The 24,612-nt window shown below is 46.5% G+C and overlaps 1 protein-coding gene across 2 annotated transcripts in view; it reads left to right on the top strand.

The window, feature by feature from the left end:
* Positions 1-24,612, top strand: part of GRIN2C (glutamate ionotropic receptor NMDA type subunit 2C) — an 87,845-nt gene that overhangs the window by 47,300 nt on the left and 15,933 nt on the right. For both annotated transcript variants that reach the window (XM_083598079.1, XM_083598078.1), the window contains exons 5-7: positions 1,908-2,119; positions 8,078-8,246; positions 12,930-13,083. In XM_083598079.1, the coding sequence (XP_083454205.1) occupies positions 1,908-2,119; positions 8,078-8,246; positions 12,930-13,083 (535 nt within the window). The remainder of the gene's footprint in view (positions 1-1,907; positions 2,120-8,077; positions 8,247-12,929; positions 13,084-24,612) is intronic.

Raw genomic sequence — 24,612 nt, forward strand, 5'->3', positions numbered from 1 at the left:
TGCCAAGTGTGTAAAAATGTACACTATATGATTTTTCAATGAAATTTGGTTTAAATGGCCTGGCTTTAAAATGTGGCACATCCGATGAATTGGTTGTTGCTATCTGAACCTACCAGGATGCTGAGATAATCTCTGGAGGTCCTAATTTGGTGCCCCAATTGATATAGATATGGTGAGTTGGTCACTGAGGAGGAAAGGCTTTTATGATGCTTTGCTAGTGTCATTTCAACATCAGTTGAAAAAACTTTTTCATTCCTGCAGACGTTTTAGCTCAAGGATAATTTAGGGGTCAAGTTGCTCACAATGTACTTGGGGTGAGCTTTGGGAGCCCTGAGACTCATCTTTCTGAGCAGGTCTTGGCAACATCTCTAATGTCAAGTGATTCATGCTTGACTTGGACCACACTTCGATCTTATCAATTTATTGCTAAGCTTTTGTTGTCACAGTATATAAATAGACATAAAAATAAACTCTAATAAAAATGTAATTTCAGTAAGATCACAATAACTTGAGTAGATTTTAAAAATTTGGAATCCTAGCCGCCGCCACCCCTTTTTGCATTTTATGGAAAGCAACAACTCTGTGCCATTGCATCCTTTCCCTTTTTGCAACTTTGATCTAGCAAGGTTTTGACCCATCATTCCTTGAGATACCCAGGATTGGTTTCTGTAACAATCGCCTTTGGGATGATTACAGAACTATAAAAGAGCAAGAGCTTTTTAGTGGAGTGGTCCTTTTAATCCATGTCATGGGAATCTCCTTACTCAGGGATACGAGGTTTGATTTCTCCAGGGAAGTACAGTTGTACCTTGGTTTTTGAACAGCTTAGTCCCTGAACGTTTTGGTTCCCGAATGCCGCAAACTCGGAATTGACTGTTCCAGTTTGCAAGCTATTTTTGGAAGCCGAATGTTCGACAGGGCTTCCGCGGCTTCTGATTGGCTGCAGGAGCTTCCTGGAGCCAATCAGAAGCCGCGCTTTGGTTTTCAAACATTTTGGAAGTCGAATGGACTTCTGGAACGGATTCTGTTCAACTTCCGATGTACGACTGTAGTTCACATTCTAGCCTCCAAGCTTCCTGGGAAGTGTGATATCCAGCTAAGTAACAGGTTGACCATGGAGAGCTCAGATGAGGAGCAGCAGACATAGAGTTAACAGTGGGGCCATAGAGTGTGCTCTGTCTGGTTACTGGAGCCAGACAGCTGTCCCAGAGCAAAAGAAAATCTCTCCACACAATGCTCTGTTTAAAACCTAAGTTCCTCCTGCCTGGAGTTATAGCTAGTTTGTGTTCAATCTCTGTAAATAAATAAGAGCCTCTATAGCCAATTGCTGCCGGGCCATTTCAAAATCTGGCTCATTTGAAACTAATATCACAAATTCTATTTCCAAAATGACTGTTATCTCCTGAAGTCAGTTGCAGCGGGAGTGTGGTCCCCCCCCCCACAAAAAATCATCTCCATTCAATCAGGGAAACAGAAATAAAACATCTGTCTTCTGTATCCATACAAAACATACTGAATGCTAACTGCCCTTCCAATTGCTCTGTTGGCTTGTCATCAAGTTGCTTGGCAAATTGTTCTAGGTTGGGACTGCCTGGAAGCTGCCAATCTCTGCCGCCTCCCCAGTCAGGGCAGAGGCTGCCAGCAGCATGCATTTCCTGTGCCCCGGGGGCCTGTGTTGACTTCTGGGTCCGTTTCACGGTGTTTGGTTTCCTATGAGCTGCACAGAGACCTGGCTCTGTCCTATGTTCTCCTCCCCTGTCAGTCTTATAGTCATTTGCAGCAGAAATTTCCTGCTGACAACAGGCTATTTAGGACGGCACAGCCGGGGTGTCAAAGGTGTGTGCATGGCTGAGGGCCTCGTTTTGCTTGGTTCAAACTGTGTCCCTTGCTTTCTGCCCATTGCACAGGTGGGGAAATGGGAGAAGGGCATCATCCACATGAAATACCCGGTGTGGCCACGTTACGGATCCTTCCTGCAGCCCATGGCCGACAGCCACCACCTCACAGTAGCCACCCTGGAGGAACGGCCTTTTGTCATTGTGGAGAAGACGGACCCAACCACCGGAGTGTGTGTCCGCAACACCGTCCCCTGCCGGGAACAGGCCAACCACACAAAGAGGTAAATAGGAAGGCAGTTAAGGGGTGGGGGACTGCAACAAGGATTTCTGGGACACACTTAGCACAAGTCTATATTTAGGGTTGCTTTGTGGATATGGGGTGCCTTTTGAGCATTGAGCTCCCTGCTGCCTCCCCCCGCTGGCCAACTCCCCAGCATAACCCTGCAGCAGGGTTAACCAACATGGCGCCTTTCCATTGCTGCTAGTCTACAAGCTCCTGACCATCAGCCACAATGTCTAGGACTGATGGGAGTGGATGTCCACCAACCTCTGGAGGAAGCCATGTGGGCCCCCTCTGCCCCATAGGCCTTCCCATTGTAGCTGAAATAGGGCAGTATCCCAACTCCTGCATCTCTATAGCTCGGATATTTCCACTTGTGCAGTGGGACATCCCATGCCCTCCCTAAAATTGCTTTGGAGGGTTGGGGGAACCCCTGGAACAGATTTAAGGGGCACATGGGAGAGTGGGTGGTGGTTTGGAGTGGGAACTTTTGCACTGACAGAACTTATTGCTGCTTTGAGAACAGCCCGCAGGGTTCTTCCTTTCTTAACAAAGGGTTCATGTTGTGGGCCGCTATCATTCACCTTTATGCCTTCTTTCTCATCATAAAGAATATTCAGCAAGGCAGCCATGATCGTGTTTGAATTCAGTGGCTTGATCAGATGGCCAGATGTGGAACTCAGATGTCCACATTTTTGGAGAATTCATAAAGGGGTTGATAACCCTTTGCATAATAACCTTTGGGGTTGCTTCTTCAATGGCATGAACATTCCAGCAGGGTCCGTGGTTGAGCTGGTGGCACCTTATGCAACAGACTCAATTCTTGTTGCCCTGGTGTTCTCTGTACCAATCCTCTGCCATGTGCTGACAAGTCCTTCAGCTGCTATGTTCATATTTATTTATTTCCCTCCCTCTACCCTCAGGTCTCGGGGCCATAGCTGTCAACTTTTCCTTTTTCTTGCGAGGAATCCTATTCAGAATAAGGGAATTTCCCTTTAAAAAAGGGAAACATTGACAGCTGTGCTCAGGGCGCTTCACAGGATAAAATCAGAATATAAAACCACAAAATACACAACCAAAATAAAAACAACAACCCAATAATCACACACACACACCCCATTTTAAAAGGGCACAGTAGTCTTGGGACGAGGTGCTTGCACTTCAAATAGCTTAGTTGCGAGTAGGGCTTGGCGATATCTGGTTTTCAGCATTGCGATATATCACCAGCTAAACATTGCACTATGCCAATATATCGCAGTGTCTATAATAAGGATGGGAACTATGTAGAAGCAAACACGAGTCTACCAACTCAAATAATGCCAGCATCATAAGCCGTAGATGCTGAAAGTTCGGCTTAAGCCTATTCAAAGTTTATTGGCTCCTCAGTATAAACTGGACAAGCATATCATGTTTGAAGCAGTCTGCCTGGCACTGACTTGCTTGCCCACCCACCACTCCTGCTGACCCAAAACCACAGAAACGACCCTCTGACTTTGTATGGATGTCTGAAATGGGGAAGGGCTGGACCCTTTGCTGGCTCTGTGTGAAGCAAGAAGATCAAACTTGTCATACCCTCTGCAGTCTCCAGAGCAGATCAGAGCCTGTGACTCTCTTTTCTGTATCTGTGGGAAACATAATTAACTTCCCAAGACAAAAGGCGGCTGTGTGAGTCTGAGAGAGGCAAGCCACCTGAAGCATGGAGGGGCAAGAAGATGGACAAATTCACTGGTGTGCTGACTGTCTTTCGATTCAGTTGCAAAGCTGAGAGGAAGCTGCTGGGAGTCTTCTTTTTATATGATGCCTTCCTTCATCCTTCTTGACTCTGAGTGTGTGAGTGATAAAGTTATCCTTCCTGCTGCCTGCCCAAGGAATATGAGAATCTGCCCCAGGCAGGGCCCCAGAGAAGTGTGCTCAATATCCAGAACCACAAAAGAAGCACATCAGGACTTGACATATTTTAATTTACATCACACAATTAATTGAATTTGCATAAAAATTACACAAACATGATGGATGCTGGGCCACTGGCTGGAGGAATCGTTGCCGTTAGTTTGAAATGCCATTTGTTTGCTTCCCAGGGTGGCACTAGAAGTGGGAGTCATCTTGATGGATGAAAATGATTATCAGTCAATGGAGATCTCAGAGGTTTTTTTTTTTTACTTCTGAAAAATTTAGCAGGGAAAACAGAGAAGTTACCTTGAGTGTTCCTGGCTGGCTGAGTCTTGGGAATCAGAGCATTCTTATTGTTTCCTTTCTTTCTCCGTTGTTTTTTTTAAAAATTTACTGTTATATTTTTAAATAAATATAGAAATAACAAAAAGAGAAAACAACTTGTATGCAAATCTCAATGCATCATAGTTACATCTGCTATGTATCATATCCTTACAATGAGTAAGGCAATTTTAAGAACCAGGTAGTCAGAAATTAAGATAAACCTCCGTTTTGCTAAATGATAGCAAGATTATCAAATGAGATTATTTTTGTGTTTACTTTAAATTATCTTCTCCTTCCATAATAAGGGTCACTGTGTTTTTAATAGTTGCATAACAAAGTCGAATTCAGTTCAGCGCAGCTTTTCCTATCATTGCATTGGAAAATCTTTACTTGCTGACTTTCTCTTGGACTTGCAGCTTTCAAAGACAAAGAAACTAAAAATGCTGGCAACTGTAGTGTAGCAAGGATCCCAGTGAGAAATGCTGCTTCCTCTAAACCAGTGTTTCCCAAACTTGGGTCTCCTGCTGTTTTTGGACAACAGCTCCCATCAACCCTAGCTATCAAGACCAGTGGTCAGGGATGATGGGAGTTGTAGTCCCAAAAACATCTGGAGGGACGAGTTTGCCTATGCCTGCACTAGGTGATACTTTAAATTGTAGTCCAAAAACAGTGGGAGACCCAAGTTAGGGAAACACTGCTCCAAACAGAGGTGGGGAATGTGTGTCCTGCTCCCAGCTGCTGCTAGACTCCAGTTCCCATGTACCCTGACCACTGGACATTACTCCTGCAGCTGATGGGAGCTCAACTACACCTGGAGGGCTATAGGCTTCCCACCCTTGCTGCAAAACATTGAATGAATTTGAAGTAGCGTTTTCTTAATGCGGGAAGGACTCCTGCCCCAACACCGACAGGTTGGTTTCTCTAGGCAAGATGAGGCTTTGGGGTGGAGGCTCTGGATGAGGTGTCTCTGGCTTGCAGGTAGATTTGAAACCCCAGCAGCAGCATCCTCCCCTCCACTTCTATGTCTATAAAGGTAGCATTTTCCCAGCAGGCTACCTGGTGAGCTGGCCCATCAATTACACTTCCAGGACTGCATACATGTGGTGACCCAGCAAGCAGACTCTCAAGGCTGTGGCTGCTCCTTGGAGGCAACTAGCTGGAAAGGTGGTCATGGCAGTCGGTCTGCCGCACGCCCCCACCGAGACCTAACCTGAAAAGTCTGCCCATAGTTATTAATCACCTGCCTGTTGCCGACCTCTGCAGTCCTCTGATCAAAGTTGTGTCAGCCAACCTGCTGGGTGAAGAAGCAAGCTCCTTTCCCCAGCTCAATAAATGTAGGTTAAAAACTATCGGAAGGCTTTTGCAGAAACACAGATTCTGAAACTAACTTCCAATGGGCAGTATATTCACAAGCACCCTGGGGAAAAATGTGGTTTGGCAAGCCAGTTTTGAACATATGAAGCTGCCTTGTAGTGTGTCCATCCATATTGTCATCTGTTTATTTATTGGAAACATTTCTATGCAATATTTAAAGGTAAAGACCTTCTCTGTGAAATGAAACAAAAAAATGCAATTAAGGAAAATGACAGCATTCAAATATTTCAAATTTCAGTAAAGAGTAACCTAGTTTTTTTCTACTCTGACCGGCAATAACTAAGGCTGTCTTCTTCAATCTGGTGCCCTCCAGCTGGTGCTGGACTCCACCTCCCATCAGCCCCAGAGAGTGTGGGCAGTGGTCGGGGATGATGGGAGCTAGAGTGCCACATCATCTGGAAGGCCCCAGAGTTGGGGAAGGCCAAGGCCTCTCCTAGCCTGATTACTTGTTACCTTTTAGCTGGAGACGGTTAGGATTTGGACCTGAAACCTTCAGGGAAACCCCATTTTCTCCCAGTGAGCATTGCCCACTATGTGTTGTTGGCTGAATTGTCCTACCAGGCAGAAAAGTGTTGTCCCCATGCTTGCTTTTCTGGGGTTTGTAACCAGGTGCAGAAATGTGGCAAGATTCTATTTCCCTGTCACCAGTTGGAATTAAGCAGATGGCCTGTGCGCCAAGTTGCCATGTGGGGAATGCTCACCTGCATCCACGGCCTGAGATCAAGTGATGTTGCTGGTGGTGGCAGCAGCCACAGCAGTGGAGCACCCCCTTCCTTCCCTGTCCTTTTGAGCAGAGAGGAGGCGAGGACAATTCCCTTGGAGATCAGATCAGTACAAAAGGAACGAGTGAGGTGCCGACACTCTGATGTGTCTGGCTCTGACGTGCAAACTGGCTGTGAGCAAGTGAGACTTCAGCTATCATTTCCAACAACAACAAGTACAATCTTTTAAGCAAGTCTAGTTTTAAGGTGGAACCTAAGGGTTGTTGTTTTTTGTTTTACCAGGCCTGTATCAAATGCTTTCTTGTCAGAGCCAGAACCCCTAATCTTTCCTCTCTTTTCCTGGAGTGGTCTCTGACTGGATGTTTTTTCCAGACTGTTTAGAAGACTGCTCACCTCCCCGCATCCCACTGTGGTGTGCAGAGTTTCCCAGACGTGATTAGCATCTTTCCTAGTGCTAAGGATAGCATGTCCCCTTCCTTAGGAGTTGAGCAAAGATTGCCAGACACTCTATTTCCCCCTCTGCCCACTTCCTCTTGAGCTAGGAGGCATCCCCTCCATGAAGCTTCTTGTAATCAGTTACTCCTCCCTTCCTCCCTGCCTGCTGTCACCTCTCCCTCTTGCATGCATGTGCCCCCCCCCCCAACCTTTAGGAAGGAAAAGGATTGCACATACTCAAGGGTGAAGGAACATTTCTGCAGACGGGACTTCAGCAAATTTGCAAAAAACTGTCTGCTGCTTTTTCTTTGGGGCAGTAAGTGGAAATGAGCAGGGCTAGTAGCCCTCATTTGTTGTTGTTGTTTAGTCATGTCTGACTCTTCGTGACCCCGTGGACCAGAGCACGCCAGGCACTCCTGTCTTCCACTGCCTCCCGCAGTCTGGTCAGACTCATGCTGGTAGTTTCGAGAACACTTTCCAACCATCTCGTCCTCTGTCGTCCCCTTCTCCTTGTGCCCTTCATCTTTCCCAACATCAGGGTCTTTTCCAGGGAGTCTTCTCCTCATGAGGTGGCCAAAGTATTGGAGCCTCAGCCCTCATAGAGATGGGTATTTTGGAATCTGCTTCCTATAACTATCAAACCTAGTTGCGTGCCTCTTATCACTCATTCTACCTAGACACCTTGACTACGTGTGCAGCCCAGCTAGGCTGCATGGGGCTCCAGAATGCCAGAACCTCACAGGTGCTTAGAGGGCAATGGCATGGGACAGAACATGCTGACAGCTGTGTACTTCGTGAGAGCATTTGCGTGCAAAGTTGACTCCAGTAATGGCCATCACACACACAGAGAGGAAGAGAGAGAGAGAGAGAGAGAGAGAGAGAGAGAGAGAGAGAGAGAGATGTTTGTGAGATAGGAAAGGTGGGAGCATCAGCCTCTCTTGCCACTGATAAAGTTATATTCCAAAAATTGTATGATTGGGATGTGGCTGGCTGCCACCTCCAAATGACTGGGTTCTAGCCCCTCTGAGAAAAGAGTGATGGAGCCAGTCGCTATAGTGTTGCTCTGAGTAAACAGGGAAGGGGCCAGGGAGTTAGGCGGAGATCACCCTCACGCTTAAGAGATCATTGGAGAGCCCCAGCATGGCCACAATGCAGGAGGCAAAGGACTACTAAGCATGTCCTATGTGTGTGTTTTTAATATATCCTTCTTTCAGTGGAGAAGAACCAATGGATCCCTATACCAAGCTCTGCTGCAAAGGCTTTTGCATTGATATTCTAAAGAAGCTAGCCAAGACAGTGAAGTTCTCCTATGACCTCTACCTGGTGACAAATGGGAAACATGGGAAAATAGTTGATGGCTTCTGGAATGGCATGATCGGAGAGGTAAGGAAATACGCGAAGGTTGCATTTTCCTAGGAAAGTCTCTGCAACACCTGTATAGCGAGTAACAGAGAAGTCATCGGATGTGCAAGATCTGGGACTCTCCTGATGCCTCTGTTAGAGTACTGTTTCCCAGACTCATTTTTGGACAACAACTCCCATCATCCCTAGCTAGTAAGACCAGTAGTCAGGGAAGATGGGAATTGTAGTCCGAAAACAGCTGGAGACCCAAGTTTGAGGAAAAACTGTGTTAAAATGAGAATGGATGTAGAGTTGCATCAATCCTTCTTCCCAGAGAATTTTAGGAATTGTAGCTGTTGGAGGGGAATAGGGGTCTCCTAGCAGCTCCCAGCATGCTTAACAAATTACGGCTCCCAGAAGGACTGTTTCAAGTGGTATCATAGTGCTGTAATGTCTGGTGTGAATGTGGCCTCTGTACATCATTTGTTAGAAAAGTTTGTTCCATGGGTTCAGTTTACATTTCTCTAGCTGTTGATCATACATTTTAAACCCTGTCCGTATTTAGATGCCATTTGCAGCATGGATGTAACAGCCACATTCAGAAAAATCACATGGTGCAGTCCTCCCAGGACTGTTCCTATTCACAATACAAACTGGCGTGGGGAGAGCTATAAGACAGAGCTATTCCGCCTGGCTTTCAATTTGAATTTAGCCTGATCTTTTATTCCCCTTCCTTTCCTCCCCCTCCCCTTTTTATGAAGATTACCCATTCTGGGATCCCACAGCTAATTCTCCCCCGGTCTCCTCGCTGGCCCAAATAGGTCTAATTTAGCCAGCTAGCCCTGGTGATCATCTAATGTTTATTGGATAGATTTCCCCCCTAAATTGATTTTTGAATTCTGAATTTATTGTCATTCACGTTTTATACTGTATTTCATGCTGTTTTTTCTTGCCCTGAGCCCGGTTTTCTGAACTGGGAAGGGTGGGGTATAAATAAAAATTTATTTATTTATTTGTATTATATGTAGGAACACTTATGTCACAAATGTCCTGTGAAACAGGAAGGAAGGTTCTAGCCTCCCCTTCTTCCTTATGCCCTTTGTGTGCGGCAGGAGATCTCCAGGTAGAGCAGAAATCAAACGTACAGCTTGGCCAGTGCTGTCATGTCAGAATTTGCAACCAGGGGAGAGTCAGTTGTATCTGACCTGTTAGAAAAGGGATGGAAAAATATTGACACATTACACCAGGCACAGCTTTGGTGTGCTCCAGCTGCTTTGGATCAGCCCGGTAAGGAGCCATAAATCCATCTGAACTGGCTGAGTCACCAGAGCAGCACTAAGTGGCCACTGTGTGTGCTGGCAAATACAGCTAAGCAGCCCTAAGGGGGGGGGGAGGCAGTCATTGGCAGCAATGAAATTGGGAGTGGGGTATTAGGCATGCAGCCCCGAATTCTAGCTTGAACGCTCGCTGTTTCTCCATAAGTAGAAACTATTCTCGCGCCAGGATTCCAGCTATTAAAATTTTCCACTAGAGAAAATGGGACAAGACTTCAGAAGAACCGGGAAGCGCCTGTGATCTGAAGCTGCCTCAGAAACACATGGCGGGAACAGTTTTTCAAGCGAATCTTTCTGAACTTTCAGTATTGCTAGCTATGGGTATTGTTAGACTTGAGGGGTTTAAGATGCAGTGGGAAAAACAAAACAAAACAAACAACTACAGATTGGCAGATACTCATGCTAGAATATTTACAACTAGCAAAACTGATGGGAAGAGTTAGAGGAGTATTGAACCAGAAAATATTTGGAGAATATTTAAGGATTATATAAGATCATATTGTACCAACCACACCATATTAGCAGAACTTGAGTGATACTTGTAAACACAACAAATACTGTTTGTGGAGTTGTTGTTTAGTCGTGTCCGACTCTTCGTTACCCCATGGACCAGAGAACGCCAGGCACTTCTGTCTTCCACTGCCTCCCGCAGTTTGGTCAAACTCATGCTGGTAGCTTCGAAAACACTATCCAACCATCTCATCCTCTGTCGTCCCCTTCTCCTTGTGCCCTCCATCTTTCCCAACATCAGAGTCTTTTCCAGGGAGTCTTCTCTTCTCAGGAGGTGGCCAAAGTATTGGAGCCTCAGCTTCACAATCTGTCCTTCCAGTGAGCACTCAGGGCTGATTTCCTTCAGAATGGATCGGTTTGATCTTCTTGCAGTCCATGGGACTCTCAAGAGTCTCCTCCAGCACCATAATTCAAAAACATCAATTCTTCGGCGATCAGCCTTCTTTATGGTCCAGCTCTCACTTCCATTTGTGGAGTAGATGGGAACAATATTAAAGAATATAAAACTGTGCAGAAAAATCGACAGTATAAACAGTACAATGAGAATGATTGGAAGACTCATTTTGTCAGAAGTCTTTTTTATTTAAGTGTTTATTTAAGTATTAGGAAGGTTTTTTATGCACGTAAATCTGCTTTTTCTGCTTTCTTTTTTCTGTATTTTCTTTTTTCTTAATTGTTTTTTCTTAAATTTTCTTTTTGTAGTATGAGATTGTAAATTCTTTCTAAATTCTTTGTATATGTGTGTAATTTAAATTAATAAAGATTTTTTTTTTAAAAAAAAGATGCAGTGGGGTGGGGAGGAACCTCTACAAGGTATTGAATTTAGCAAGTTGTGGCATAATGTTGCTGGCCCTATTCAGCCTCTTCTCAACCCTTGCCTTTTGGGGTGGGCCAAGAAGGAAGGAGGATCGGCGGCAGCAGCATCACCAGCACGGACCGTGTGCAAAAGGGGGAGGAGCCAGTTGAGGCAGAGCCGGCCCTACCATGCCACAAGGGGGAAGTGGCCCTGCTTAAAGTGTCCCCCCATGGGAGGATAGATGAAGGCAGGAAGTGGTGTGCAAACGATACAGTGAGGCTTTCTTATTGGCTCCAGTTGTGGAGGGTCTCCATTTGAACTCCAGACTGAGAAATGTCTTGGGCTGCCACTGTCTTTTGCTGAGGGAGGAAAGGATTACTGCTCGGACAAGTTGCAGATTATAGCAGGGTCCACACTTGAGATTGAACTGAAGGTTGCAGGTTCAATTGTTGTAGATCCTGAACTTTTGAATTGGCACGAATTGTCATCCCGCCTTAACTACCCCAGCCCTGCATTTACAGCCTCATTTCCTCACTGCCACTATTTGGCTCTAATGCTTTCTTTGCCTTAGGTCTTTCTCCATCATCATCAACATCATCGTCTGTTGCAGGCATAGTGTGTGCTGTGAATGTGAGTCTCTGTGCTGCGAGAGTTTGGGATCATGTCATTCATTCATTCACAGGGCTATTACTGACTCACCCGCAGTTAGCTGCCCTCTCTGACCTGCCTCCCCACCAGCTCCCCTGGTTCTGGGGAGAAGCATCTTAGCCTGGTCGAAAGGATCCCTACACTAAGTGGTCTCGAGAGCGGAGCTTGTGCAGGCGGGGAGTACAAAGAACCTTTATATAGCCACGGCAATGTCATTTCTCCTGCCTAGGTCGCAAGAGTGGAACAAAGCATAATCAGATGTTCCCAAGGCAGACAGAGCAGTATTAAAGACAAGATGATATTTCTGACAGGAAGGGGAGAAGGACAGTGCACCTGACATCAATATAAAAATGCTGTGCAAATAGAAGATTGGTGTCTTGGGAGGGAGGGTGCGCACTGCCACCTTACCATGGGCCATGAGGACAAGGAGCCAACGCAGACAATGCTAGGCATTTTGCACGTGGAAATCTGCCATATTTGGGAGGCATCTATGTTAGAACCATTCCCCCTTATTCTTTAGTTTCCTATAGCCAATAGTGTGTTTGTGTGATCTGTCTGTTGCCCTGTCCCAGCTCCTGCCAACCCAGCAGTTCGAAAGCACACCAGTGCAAGTAGATGAATAGGTACCGCTACAGCGGGAAGGTAAACAGCATTTCCGTGTGCTCTGGCTTCCGTCACGGTGTTCCATTGCGCCAGAAGCGGTTTAGTCATGCTGGCCACATGACCTGGAAAGCTGTCTGTGGACAAACGCCGGCTCCCTCGGCCTGGAAGCGAGATGAGCGCCACAACCCCATAGTCGCCTTTGACTGGACTTAACCATCCAGGGGTCCTTTACCTTTACCACTAGTACATTCATGCAGATAGGTTGTCCAGGGAGCAATTCTATATACATTTCCTTACGGCAGTGGTTCTCAATCTGTGGGTCCCCAGATGTTGTTGGACTACAACTCCCATCATTCCTAGCCAGCATGACCAGTGGTCAGGGATGATGGGAGTTGTAGTCCAACAACATCTGGGGACCCACAGGTTGAGAACCACTGCCTTAGGGTAAGTCCCACTGTGTTCAGTGAGGCTTACTCCTATAGGAAGCTGCCTTATCCGTGTCAGACCATTGGTCCATCTAGTTCAGTGACTGACAGTGGTTCTCCAAGGTGATTTCAGGCAGGCTTCTTTGCCAGCCCTACTTGGAGAGCCAATAGGGATTTAACCTGGGATATTTTGCATGCAAAGCGGATGATACCACTGAGCTATGGCCCTTGCCAGACGTGTGTGTATAAGGTTGCAGCCTCTTCCGCTTGTTAGAGATGCATCACAAGATAGGGAAAGGATCAATGAGTGCAAGATGCTCTGCTCAGTTTGTGTGCAGCTGGCTCTGCTGTGGTGTTTTGTGTGCGCGTGGTGGTGGGGATTTATTCCTGTTGTTTCATTCTTTTCTAGGTGTATTACAAGCGAGCAGACATGGCCATTGGGTCCCTCACCATCAATGAGGAGCGCTCACAAATTGTGGATTTCTCTGTGCCCTTTGTGGAGACCGGCATCAGCGTCATGGTAGCAAGAAGCAATGGGACCGTCTCGCCTTCTGCTTTTCTAGGTATGAGCTAATGCCGATAGCACTGAATAAGAGGGAGTTGCTATAAGTTGTTGCTGCAGAATGGGGTGCCCTTGTTCACTGTTTCAGCCAGCCTTTTGCCATCATATTCTGTTCCTTTCTCTCCCCCCCCCCCGCCACCCACAAGTGTCCTGTAGCCACTGAACATACTCGTTCTTCATTTGGCTTTGAGGTGCTGGTGGTGGTGGAGTCCCGTCCCGTCCCCGTCCCCTCCAAGTTTATTTTTAAAGATGTCTTGTGCTTCTATAAACCTCAGTGCCCCCCGCTGCAGGCTTCTATTGCCTCCTCCCTGTGTGCAGATGATGCTGTTTTGGCTGTACAGTAGAACCTCTACTTACAACTGCCTCTACTTGGGCCCAATCCAAGTTGTGACTGCAGCAAACCCGGAAGTAAATACTGGGTTTGCCGCGATTTGCACATGCGTAGAAGCAGCTGCCACCGTCTGCACAGGAGCGTGCTGCCGCCAAATGCACCTGTGCACAACGGCACTTCTACCAGCGACCCGGATCGACTTCCGGATGGACTTCCGGAACTGATTACGTCTGGAAGTAGAGGTTCCACTGTATAAGGATTGGCCCTCACCTCCGATCATCACAAATAGATGAGAGGGTTTGCTGATAATGTGTGCTAGGGAGAATTGAGCACTTTTATAACTGCCTAGATATTTGGGGTGCTAACATTCAATTGTGGCTGTGCATAATGCTACCCGATTTCAATTTTCAAGCTGAAAACTATGATTTGTGGGAGAATAGAAATACTTCCAAAAGGAACACTTCGCATGACCGGTCGATTTCATAACATTGTTTGGTGTTGTTTCCCTTGGTTAACGTTGAATCTAAGCTGTTTTTTCATTGGCTGATTGTGGAAGCGGTGATATGGGTGATTCCCAACAGTTGGGGAGCATGTAATGAACATGTAATGAGTGACATCAAACGATAAATTGCTAATGAGATGATGCAACCAAGGGCAGGTAAAGGTTGTGGAGGGAGTGGAGAAGAAGAGAGGACAATGTAAATTGTAAAAGAATGGAGCCTCAACTTCAAAAAGAGAGGCGTTTATCATTTCAAAAGTTCTTATAAAATGCTGTGCCGCTTTGCCTTGAACCAGAAAATTGGGCAACCAATTAAGAGATTAATGAATTGGGCTGATACAAACAGGAAAGAACTGAGAGAACAGAAGCTGTGGGTGACCTGGGAAGATCTTGTCATGAAGTGATAGCTTGAAAAGTTAAGGTGAGCAGTAGGTAAAAGAACAATGAGCATGAAATAATGTGTTGCTTTGGGAACTGACAGGAAAAGTCACATGTTTGGAAATGCTAAAGGGAAAGGGTATCAAGGAAGGTTGGCAGCAAAGAGATACCATCAGATGTACAGTTGCCAGCGATTCCCCTTCCAACACCAAGGAAATATAGCAGGGCTCGGAAGGGGCTGAGCTGTCAAGATATATGATATTAATTACACCCCCTTATCTATTAACATGAGTTTATTCCATCAGTGGAGGAAACTAGCTTAGTCTGGCATGATTTGTTCTTAACAAATTCATGCTGATCTCTGGTAATCACCCTGTGTTGTCCTAGAGTCTTAGAGATGTATTGCTTCATTATCTGTTCTGATATGTTTCCAGAGACTTAAAGCGCCAATACATCCTCTCGTGTCCCTTTCGTTTCTTTTGGAAAAATTTGACCTTTTCCCGGTGGAGTCTCATTCACCTTTCAAAATCTGCCGATAGACCAGAGTTCTCCAGAGAGATTGTAGAAACTTCATTGTGAGCTTCTCAAAGGCCCTCAGCAACATTTGATCCCCCCCCAGCTCCCACACTGCCTTCCCAAAGCCAGGTAAACAAGGCGCTGGGCTTTGGGAAGAAGGCATGAGGGCTTCTGACATGGTCCTAGATCTCTCCCACCAACCTCCCAAAGCCTAGTTAGTGATCTCCCAGATTTGGGAAGGAGGTGGGAGGGCTCTAGGATCCTGTCAGAGCCTTGCAACCCCTTCCCAAAGCCTGGTGCCTCACTTAGTCAGCTTTAGAAAGGCAGTGCAAGGGCGTGTTTCAAATTTGGGCCTTGTGGTGTGTGGCCTGCAGGTTCTGTGTTGAAGTGTTCTTGCGGCTCACTTGGTATGAAAAGTTGGGCTGCCCAGCTGCAGAGCAAAGCAGTAAAGCAAGTTCATCAACGGTTTTATAGTGTACTCAGTGCTTCTTGGATGAAATGTACTGTAGGATAAAAATTTATTGCTCTAATGATGTCTCCTGACTGATGGGCGCTCCGTTGATGCATTGCTACCAAATGCATCAATTACTTGGCGGCGTCCATAGAGTAGTTTGGGACAGATACAGTGTGGGAGGCGGCACTTAAGTTTTAAACTTGCGTGTTGGATTAGCAGCGTTAAGAGTTCATTTCCTACTTAAAGTATCATTTTTTTTTATCATGGGCCAATTAGCTTGCTAGCACTCCCCTCTGGCAAGCTCTTTCATCTGTTTAGTGCTGGATAGCTTGAGAATTGTGCTGAAGCCAGCCGTATTGCTTCAGTTTATACTGTACCCGTGGTTCCCAGAATCTCCTGTGTCCTTCCTTTTGTTTATTGTGGTCTAAATTCCTTCCATCATCCCCACACTGTAGAAAGTCTAGCATAATACGGTCTCTGCATATTAAACATAGCAGCCCTTGGTGGTGGCGACTCTTTTATTGGGTAATTTGCTTGCAACCCCTGTTTACAAGGATGTGGATGTATTGTTATGGCTGCTGGCCAGCCATTCCTTTGTCGGGGAGATGGCTGGTTAATAGCCTAGGATAGCTGGTAGTTGTCTTTTAATGGGAGCTAATCATTAGGCAGACTCTTGATGTAGAGATCTCTCCCAAAAAGTTTCAAATAGAGGATGGCTTGGAAAGTGAAGTTATCTCCCTTCCTGCAGCCAAAGCTGGTGTAAGGTTCATGTGTGTAGCGAGATAGAGTCAGTATGCATGGAATTGCAATTGTCTTTCCATATGCCAGGCAGTGGTCTAAACCACTGAGCCTTTTGGGCTTGCCAATCAGAAGGTCGGCAGTTCGAATCCCTGCAATGGAGTGAGCTCCCGTTGCTCTGTTCCAGCTCCTGCCAACCTAGCAGTTCGAAAGCATGCCAGTGCAAGTAGATAAACAGGTACCACTTTGGCAGGGAGTTAAACAATGTCTCCGTGCGCATCACGGTGTTCCGTTGTGCCAGAAGCGGTTTAGTCATGCTGGTCACATGACCCGGAAAGTTGTCTGTGGACCAATGCTGGCTCCCTTGGCCTGAAAGCAAGATGAGCACTGCATCCCATAGTTGCCTTTGACTGGACTTAACCGTCCAGGGGTCCTTTACCTTTTACCTTTTGACTATGTGCCTGCGTCTGTCTAGATTACACTGTGTTCCCCCCATGTTAGCAGCTGCAGTGTAGCTCAGTGGGCAGGGAAGGACCGGAGCACACCATTTGTTTACTTTTCCTCCCGATCAGATTTTTGTTTGTTTGTTTGTTTGTTTGTGTGTGTGTGTGTTTAATCACACTTTTTAAAAATGCTCCTGCACAATTACTTCAGTAATATCAAATTATCTTCAGAAGCGTTTAAAAGCCAAATAGAGGGAGAGAGGCGTAAAAATGGTAGCAGTAGAGCAGCAATAGAGTTGTGATTGCACAAAAGGATGGGTACCTTTGTAGGTGCGCTTGAACACATCATAGGCTCATTTGAAACAGCGGCTGCACATACACAATGATGAAGATTATAATTTTACTATTTGTATTCCGCCCATCTGACTGAGTTGCCCCAGCCACTCTGGGCAACTTCTAGCATATACAGAAACATAATAAAACATAGAGATATTAAAAACTCCCTATACAGTGGTACCTCGGGTTAAGAACTTAATTCGTTCCAGAGGTCCGTTCTTAACCTGAAACTGTTCTTAACCTGAGGTACCACTTTAGCTAATGGGGCCTGCCACTGTGCCGCCGTCGTGCGATTTCTGTTCTCATCCTGAAGCAAAGTTCTTAGCCCAAGGTACTATTTCTGGGTTAGTGGAGTCTGTAACCTGAAGCGTCCGTAACCTGAGGTACCGCTGTACCATACATCTAAAACAGGTGACTTCCTTGAAGAATGATAGGAAATGGTAGCTTACACTTCACAGAGCTACAGTCCCCCAGCACCCTTAACAAACTATCGTCCCAGGGTCCTTTGGGGAATGTCATGTGCCTTAAATGTATGGTGTGTGTGCAGCCAATGAAGTGCAGGCCCCTTGGGCAGGGGCGGAGCCTGCTGCTACATGGTCACCTCTGTGAGTTGTGTTGTTTATCCATGGGTGTATCATAGCTGAAAAGAGCTTTCTCGTTTTCCCACTTGGGAGTTGAAAGATATGGACAAAACCAGACGCTTTGGTTCTAGCTTGTTATATCGCAGAATTTATTGTTTGCCCTCGAAGGAAGGGATGCATTTCCTTCCACTCTACGGAGCTCCCTTGGAAACGAATTGCTCAGTGCCAGGTGAGGACACTGGCTTCTCATAGGCTCCCATTAAAGCCCCTCCGAGGCAGGCAGGGCTTCCTGAGAGCTGCCCCTCCTCCTTCCTGTTGTGAAACAAAAGCTGTCACTTCCTTTCTTGTGTTTCTCTGGCACCAACCGTCATCTATGCCGAAAGCTGAAGGCACTAAAATAAACAACAAAATAAACAACAGGGAGGCAGAATTATCGCTGCAATCAGTCGAGGGGGGTCATATCAGGCTCTCTCTTGGAACGGCAAACACATAATTACGGAAACAAAAGGGAATCTTTGTTGAAGATTAGTGAAAACAATATCCATTGGGAAGATAAATGAATGTAGCTATGCATCTGCAAGAGCCTTGCGTGAAATATTAGCTTTTTAGCTATTTTGAGTGAGCGCTGGCAAATGTTTATGTGCAAGAAAGGTGGTAGCCTGTCTTCCGTCAGTTGCTGGCTCTGAAAAAGAGGCACATGTATTACGTTACACGAGTTAGCACCTCGCAGTATGGTGCTGAGCAAGTGAGCTGCATCTTCCGGGGGTGGGGTGGGGGGGGATCCAACGTCATGCTGTTGTACTTTGGAAAGCTTTGAAATGCCATCCTCGATTCACAACAGCTGTGTTTTGCCTTTTGACACGGCAAGTGATTGATTGGTCTAGTATTTCAAATAGAAACTTGTTTAACAGTCGGGGGGAATCTATTACACCTCATGAGAGAGGAGCCGTTTCGCAGAAAGGCAGGCAGTGGCTGATTCCCGGGGAAGTGGAGATTTGTTGAGTCCACTAGAGGATCAAGTGCAAGTTCAGTTTAAAGGAGCATCCAGTACTCCTAGGGAGAAAAGCAGTAGCACACCGATGGCATACGCTTAGCAGGGAGTAAGTGCATTCGGAAATCAAGAGGGTACCATTTTGCCTACTGTTTTACAGGTGGGGATCGCTGCCCAAAGGCACAAGTACTATCAAAAACCCATCTGGCAGGGATTTGGAAAGTTGATAGTATTGACCAACAGATGTGCATTTGCTCAGTGAACCAGCATCATCCCATGGCTCTGAGCCGAGTTCCCTTGTGCTTCAGTGTGGGTGGAAGCAGCCCATTGCATGCCTGGTCCACAGCTAGAATATTAAAATGGAATAGAGGCAGGAAGCTGTTTTTTAAGGGCAGTAGTGGCTGGTGGAATGGAGCAGCATTGCTTACCATTGCAGAGGGTGCCGCTGGTAACTGAGATGGGGGAGGCAGTGGGGTGGCTGGCATGATGTGGGTGCAGTGCTGGAGTCTGTCCATTTGCTCCAACTTTGCTCCAGCCTCCATGCCAGCTCCCCTCTGGTAGTGACCTCTGCCAGCCTTTACTGGTTAAGGGTAAGCGTGGCATGTAGAAGTGTACAGTGGTACCTTGGGTTAAGTACTTAATTCGTTCCGGAGGTCCGTTCTTAACCTGAAACTGTTCTTAACCTGAGGTACCACTTTAGCTAATGGGGCCTCCTGCTGCTGCCACGCTGCCGAAGCACGATTTCTGTTCTCATCCTGAAGCAAAGTTCTTAACCCGAGGTACTATTTCTGGGTTAGCGGAGTCTGTAACCTGAAGCGTATGTAACCTGAAGTGTATGTAACCTGAGGTACCACTGTACCCCCCCTTAGAGGAATATGTACTTTATTTTATTTTATTTAAAAAAGAGGAGAGGGCTTGTCAGAAACCTCTCTCGGAACCTTTTACTTACCGTTCAGAAAAATAAAAGAATCAGACATTTTAAAAATTCCTCTAGGACAAAGACACTTCTCTGATCTGGATTTTAAAAAAAACCACACACACATGCACAAAAACCTGGGAGATTCTACATGCCAGATCCTCTTAGCATCACAGAACAGAGTGGCTGCCTCTTGCATTCACGGTCCCCCTGGTACACAGTAATTACCTGTACTATAGTTATCATATAACGTGTGTGTGTGTGTGTGTGTGTGTGTGTGTGTATACCCACACATTTTGGACTGGGAACCTGAAGTGATCATCTCTAAAGCCTTTCGGAAGCCATAGCAACTCAAAACAAAAAAGGCTCTTAAGAATGGGGAGAACATAAAGGCAAGAAGAGGGGAGCTACCTGCTCCCATCTAACCATCTGGATGCAGGGCAGGGTGGTGGGGGCAAAACTAAGCCCAGAGAAAATTAGGGACCATTCCTGCTGTTGTTCTTGGATTCCCACCCAGCGCTGCTTGCTTTTCTGGATCTCCTCTCTTTCTCATCTGCCTCAACATGCTAATGAAATGCATCTGATGCCATCAGATAAAGTTTTTGTCCTCCTTGACAGGGAAGGACAAGCTGACAAATGGGCCTCGGTTGCTGTATTTTGAGGGCCTGAATTAATCCCATCCTTCAGTCTGCCCTTTAACGCTGGAGCTCTATCTCTCAGTCTGCTGCTGTCATCAGACAACTGCTTGGGCTCTCTGTTTGCTCCTCTTCCCCTCCTCTCCCCCCTGTGTTGCTCTCTTCCTCAGTTTGGTCACGTCCGCACGGCTCCTGCTTAGAGAAAGAGATGTGGTGTCTCAGCACAAGCCAGTCCTCGCAGTATACCCAAGCAGGGGAACCTCGGCCTCGGCTGGCATTCCCCCAACCTCATCCCACACTGAGTGATAACCAAAAGAGCAGCAGAGTATGTGCACCTGGTTTCCTCCACCTCCAACCCTTTAAAAGCAGATTTGCGGGCACCTAGGGCCCTACAGGACGCGGGTGGCGCTGTGGGTAAAACCTCAGCGCCTAGGGCTTGCCAATCGCATGGTCGGCGGTTCGAATCCCCGCGGTGGGGTGAGCTCCCGTCTTTCGGTCCCAGCTCCTGCCAACCTAGCAGTTCAAAAGCACGTCAAAGTGCAAGTAGATAAATAGGTACCGCTCTGGCGGGAAGGTAAATGGCATTTCCGTTCACTCCTCTGGTTCGCCAGAAGCAGCTTAGTCATGCTGGCCACATGACCCGGAAGCTGTACGCCAGCTCCCTTGGCCAATAAAGCAAGATGAGCGCCGCAACCCCAGAGTCAGCCACGACTGGACCTACCGGTAATGGTCAGGGGTCCCTTTACCTTTACTAGGGCCCTACAGATGTTGTTGGACTGTAGCTGCCATCCTCCCTGACCACTGGTCATGCTGGTTGGGGCTGAAGGGAACTTGTTTATTTGCAAATATTTCTATCCTCCAACATTAAGGGTGGGGGGAATGGTGGCGAAGAGCATAAAATAAACAAGGAAGTTACATTAATAAAAGTTCAAAATGCATCACAGATTAATACATCGGCACAGCTGGATCACCCATCAGAGGAATTCTGAGTGAACAGAGGAGTTTTAAGCAGGTGCCTAAATGTCAGGAGGTGCCTGCCTGGTGTTCATTTGAGAGCACACACCAAAGGGGAGGTGCCGCCATTTCAAAGACCTTGGATCTTTGTGGACTTAAGACAAACCTCAGGAGCAAATGGCACTACAGTGGTACCTCGGGTTAAGAGCTTAATTCGTTCTGGAGGTCCGTTCTTAACCTGAAACTGTTCTTAACCTAAGGTACCACTTTTTAGCTAATGGGGCCTCCCGCTGCTGCCGCGCCACCGCCGTGTGATTTCTGTTCTCATCCTGAAGCAAAGTTCTTAACCTGAAGTACTATTTCTGGGTTAGCAGAGTCTGTAACCTGAAGCGTCTGTAACCCGAGGTACCACTGTACTAAGGAGTGTCTCAAGAATTGAGGTGTCCAGGCAGGATTACAAGGTAACTTGATCCCAAGCTGTTCAGGGCTATATGGTAATAATAAGACCTTAATGACGGCACATTCTGAGGAAGCTCTACAGAGACTTGTCAGCCATTTTGCCCAAGCCTGCAGGCAGTTCAGTCTTACCATCCGGCTGACGAACTCCAACATCCTGGCTCTGGACATTGCCAGTACTCCACGCATCAGCATTGCTGACCACACACTCGAGGTGGTAGATGAGTTTGTCTACTTGGGTTCCACCCTAACCAGCATCCTCTCCATTGACACTGAGCTGGACAAGCGTATTGGCAGTGCAGCTACGGCAATGGCTCACCTCTCCAAAAGGGTATGGGTGAATGTGATGCTAACGTCTCATACCGTGATGAAGGTCTGCCAGGCTTGAGTGCTGAACACGCTGTTTCATGGAAGTGAGTTGTGGGCAGCTTACAACTTCCAGGAACGATGCCTCAGTGTGCTGCATCAGGAGGATTTTGGGAAGAATATTAATTTTTGTCACTACACCACCTGTGTGCAGTGAAATTAAATGACCCCCCCCAATACACTCAGTCTTGTTCGCGCTCTGTGTGCTTGTCGGAAGTCAATTGTACCACTGTTTTTTTTCCATTCAGCAGCCCAACAGCCCACGGATAAAAACTGTTCTTTAACCTGTTGGTGCGGCTGACTATATTTCTGTATCTCCTGCCCGAAGAGGTGCTGGCCAGGGTGTGAGTTGTTCCTAAGAATTTTCCTCGCTCTCCTGAGACAGTGGTCTCCCACAATGTCATCTAGTGAACTCCAGGGAGAGCCCATGATATCATGTGCTGCATTCACCACCATATCAAATGGCAGGACAGAATTCCAAACAAATATGTGCTCTCCCGAGCCCAGCATGTTCGCACTCCTGTCCCAGTGACATCTACATTGGCTTGGTCATGTCCACAGAATGGAAGATAGCGGGATCCCCAAAGACATGCTCTGCGGGGAGCTGGCTTCAGGCACCAAGCCATTGGCAGACCAACGCTGTGTTACAAAGATGTCTGCAAACGTGGCATGAAGGCTGGCAACATCAACCATGGGAATCCCGATTGCAGTGTCTGGAGACGGGCAGTCAGGTCGTGCATCCTTACCAGTGACCAGAGGAGGAATGGTTGGTGGAAGGAGTGCAGACAGAAGAAACGGCGTGGTACATCTGCAGCAGCACAACTGGATGCCTTCACCTGCCCCAGCTGCAACAAACATGTCTCTCCCCTATCGGTCTCTACAGCCACAGCAGGCGCTGTAACCTTCCAACAAACAGTTGGACTTCACCCCCAAAGGGGCACTCCTCCATTGTCTCCCAAGACAAACAGATGCCCACAACTTAGTCTTTTTTACCTAGCCCACCACTGCACCCAGTCACGAGTCCAGTTGCTGCATCGCCACGCCTAATGGGGAGCCTGTGTCTCTCCATATGCTGCTGGACTTTGATTCCCATTGGCAGGGCCAACAGTCGGGGATGATGGGAGTTGTAGTCCGGTAATCTCTGGAAGGCCACAGTTCCCTCACTGCTGACCAAGCACTGATGAAAAAGACATTGAGAACACTGGTTAACCCTGTGGCAAAGACACAGGAAAACCATTAATCAAGCCACCTTCATGCACTCACTTCTCTTTTGACTCTCCTGGTGCGCAGAAACAGGTTCTCTCACTCAGGGGCAGAAACCGCTTCTTTCTCCCACTGCAGCTATCAGGCAAAAGTGTACATTAAACCCATTTTCTAATAACCAGAGCCTGAAAAGCAGAGCGGGGGAGATCCAAATCATACAAAACTTAAACACACAACCCAGAGATGTTGTAGTCCACTAACATCTGGGAGACTACAGGTTCTTCACTCCTGATTTAGAACTAGGTGGAAAATGTAGCAGCTACGGCTTCATCTGTTTCTTCTCTGCCACGTACATCCTTTTCACACCCCCCTTCCATGCTGGACCTGCAGGGCAGGGGGCTTCCGATGCAACTTTTTCAGTCCTTAAAGAGGTAGAGCAAATCACCAGGTTGTAACCTTGCAACTGATCCTCTTGTAATATGTGCGTGTGCATCAAAAATACATAAACAAAATAGAAGAGTTACATCAGAGTAATTACTAACAGAATGAGATACCTTTATAATATGTTTTTCCTCTTTCTGTGTAATTAAGCACATCTGTAAGATGTGCCGGAAGCTTGGAGATTTCCTGTATACTTCATCATCGTATTACAATTTGTACTTATAGTTTCCCTCCCACTATCTGCATAAGGAATTTGATAAATATTGCTGCCCCAAAATTACCTTTAAAGTCATTGTGGTGGGTTTTGTTTTTCTTTCTTTCTTTGCTCACAAAATACCAGCCCCGGACAGGAAAATATTTCATACGCTGAAGCAACTGGTCACGGGGTTGGTATTTCCCATTATTCTCTGCCTCAGCCCGGCAAAGCACATTCTGTTCATACACCTTGGTGTGCAAAACCGCATTTGACAGGTGAAGGGAAAACCATATTAATTTTTCTCTTCTGATAAAGGCAGACAAGTAGCTTTGGGGTGTGTTGTGTTGAAAAATATATCCCGGTGACTTGAGAGCCTGTTCATTCTTACAGCTTTAAAATGTGGCTTAGGGTTCCTAAATGCTCGTGAAAATGCTTCAGCCTTAGTTTTGGGAATAGTAATATTTACTGACAGTCCTGCACAGTGGGCTCATCTTCCTAACACCCCCCCACCCACCCTTCACAGAAAAGGAGAGAGATTTTCTCACCAAGAGGTTACCTTGCAGAGAAACATTGAAGCTTTCGGTTCAGTAGAGATTTTCAAGTAAAGACTCTGGTTCTATTAAGCTTCAGAGGGGGAAATAAATAAAGATCTGGCTTAATTTGGAACTATTATTATTATTATTTACTATTTTGTATTAAATTTGTATTCCACCCTTAATCTGAAGATCCCAGGGTTGTTCATAACAGAAAAATACAGAATGAGAATACAAAATGCACAATAAAACAAAGACAGAAACAAATCCCAAACTCACCTTCCACAAACACATTTAAAAAACCATCAAATGTTAATCAGCCGAATACCTGGTTGAAGAGAAACCTTTTCACCTGGTGCCAGGTAGGCGCCAGGTAAGCCTCCTTGGGGAGAGCATTTCACAAAGAGGAAGCCATTGTAGAAAAGGTCTGTTCTTTTTTTTTTTTTTTTTTTTGCCGCTCTCCAGACCTCTCTTGGAGGCGGCGCACAAAGAAGGGCCTTAGATGATGTTCGCAGGGTCTGGGCCCGTTCATATGGGGAGGACTCCCGCTGACTCCCTAGGAC

This window comes from Podarcis filfolensis (assembly GCF_964270895.1).
Source record: "Podarcis filfolensis genome assembly, chromosome: 2".
NCBI classification, from domain to species: Eukaryota; Metazoa; Chordata; class Lepidosauria; order Squamata; family Lacertidae; genus Podarcis; species Podarcis filfolensis.